Raw genomic sequence first — 2,352 nt, forward strand, 5'->3', positions numbered from 1 at the left:
GCACGCAAATAAGTAATAGAATTTCCTGTTTATCATCGCGCAAACGTCTACATATCATTCACGCAAGTGACTCTCAGGGTGGCAGTGCGTCGAAGTAACCAGGGTACTCTTACATATGTTCTATATTAAATTATTGCGTTTATGCGACACTACCCTCGCTAGCGAAGAAGGAACGAGAGAGCGAGGAAGAGCGCGAGAGAGCGGAGAGCGACCGGTACTTGGACATTTATCCCCGCGGCTATTTCCGTGAGACACTTGTAATGTTTTCGTTTTTCCTCCGTGCCGAAAATGCGGCGGGATTAATTGGCCTACATTCTGAAAATAGATGAGTGCTATGGCGCGCGTGTGTGCGTGCGAGTCCCGTGCCTGCACGAGCGCGCAACTCGACACGCACGCACGCGATGACCGGCGTTGAACGGTTTGTTAAAAATCATAATTTTTAATAAATCGATCAATCGATCGATTTAATTCAATCTCAGCTTCGGAATCTGCACGTGTATGCAATAATGTCGCTAAACGATCTTTATCGATTCTACATTCGTTAAAACATCTTATTCGCTTTAGCGCAAATCGCGAGAAACGCCATCGCGGTCCAAATTTGATTTTATTTTTCAATTTTCTTTTAGTTTTAATAGGAGGATTACCAACAAATTCATTATATATTTTATAGTTATATGTATAAATCAACGATCTAAATAACTAATTACTTTTAGAAATCACAGACTCGAGTTTGCAGGCGCATAAGGCGCTCTTCTGTAGTTTTACCATTTGGTTTCTCGTTGCCCGAGTAGTAGTAGAATTCTATCACTGTTGACAAGTTGTCATGATATGGTTACTTCAGGCGTGTGAAAGCTTCAGTCATGCCAACTCGCATCACGTGCACTGTGTACATGTTTGCTCTGTAACAGTTTATGAAGAAATTCTTCTTCGATCAAGTTATTTGATTCGCAAAACACTGATACACATGTGGTTTGTGACAAACGTAAAATCTATATTGCAGAAACAAATAGTAATGTTACTTATTTGGAAATCTTGAAAATTTATTTCACTTGCGATATCAATCAACACCGCTGTAATACTAAATTAACGTGCTACTTATAGAAACTGCAAAATGGTGCAATTACTTTGAAAAATACACATGTCTATTGTGACTTCTTTAAGTATCCCCATTCTTCTTTGATCATATCTGCAGCTTTTTCGGCGATCATGTAAACAGGTATACTTAGATGTCCCGATACAATTTCGGGCATAATAGATGCATCTGCTACTCGCAATCCTTGAATACCGATTACCTGAAAAACATTGCACATGAACTCATATCATTATTTACATATCACTTATTATACTATGTGTAAACACTCCAGTGCGTTCTTCAGCAAGTACCTTTAATTTAGGATCGACGACAGCGGTCGGGTCTCTTCTCGCTCCCATTTTGCAAGTTCCAGAATAATGAAAAATCGAGGAAGATATCATCCTTATCGCGCATGCCCAATAAGCATCAGAGTCATATTCGTAATTGTTGCATTCCGTATAAGTAATGTTTAACAATTGAGAACCGAACGCTTGCATCGTCTTTGTCCGACCAATACTTAACGCAGTTCTAATCCCAGCAATCATTGTCTTCATATCGTCTGGGTCGTCGAGATAATTCGATACGATCTCTGGTTTAACATTAATGTCATTAGCCAATAACGTTATCCGTCCACGACTTTTTGGTTTTAACAATATTGGCCCAATGCCCCAGCCATAGCTCTCACTATATTTAGTCCACTCACGAGATATTCGATCTTTAAGATTTAACATTAATGGAATAGTAATATCTTTAAGTGTACCACCAATAAACAATAATTCGATATTAGGTAGACCGCGATGTTCCTCTGGATGTTTTGTGTTGACAAAACCGAGAGCCTCGCATCCGCCCGGAGTCGTTAACGGTCCTGTTCGATTTATTAAAAAGTCTGCTACATATGGATTAATAGGATTTAACAGTCCGAGTGGTTGTAAACTTATCGATGTGTTTATTTTCCATGCCAATCTATAAAACATTAGGTGATCCATAAGATTTTCGCCGACTGGCGCATCTCGGATAACATTTACGCCTAGTTCCATAAGACGTTTTGCTGGTCCAATTCCGGAAAGCATCAACAATTGAGGTGATTTAATTGCACCTGCGCACAGAATCACTTCTTTACTCGCAAACACGGAGATATTTCGACCATTTTTTATGAACTCCACGCCGACTGCACGGTTTGTGATACGATCGATCAGCACTTTTGTCACCGTACTCTCAAGAGTTACGTGAAGATTGTTGCGATCTCGCGCGGGCTTCAAATATGCCCTATTGCTGCTCAT

At 40.1% G+C, this 2,352-nt stretch overlaps 1 protein-coding gene across 1 annotated transcript; it reads right to left on the reverse strand.

Moving 5' to 3' along the window:
• Positions 1–1,015: 1,015 nt before the first annotated feature.
• LOC112462347 (glucose dehydrogenase [FAD, quinone]-like) lies at positions 1,016–2,352 on the reverse strand. Its single transcript, XM_025028071.1, has 2 exons — positions 1,384–2,352; positions 1,016–1,292 (listed from the first exon to the last, which is right to left on the reverse strand). The coding sequence occupies exons 1-2, from the start codon at positions 2,350–2,352 to the stop codon at positions 1,143–1,145; spliced, it is 1,119 nt and encodes a 372-aa protein (XP_024883839.1). The 3' UTR covers positions 1,016–1,142.

This window comes from Temnothorax curvispinosus, unplaced genomic scaffold (genome assembly GCF_003070985.1).
Source record: "Temnothorax curvispinosus isolate PA1 unplaced genomic scaffold, ASM307098v1 QBEX01012281.1, whole genome shotgun sequence".
Classification (NCBI taxonomy): domain Eukaryota; kingdom Metazoa; phylum Arthropoda; class Insecta; order Hymenoptera; family Formicidae; genus Temnothorax; species Temnothorax curvispinosus.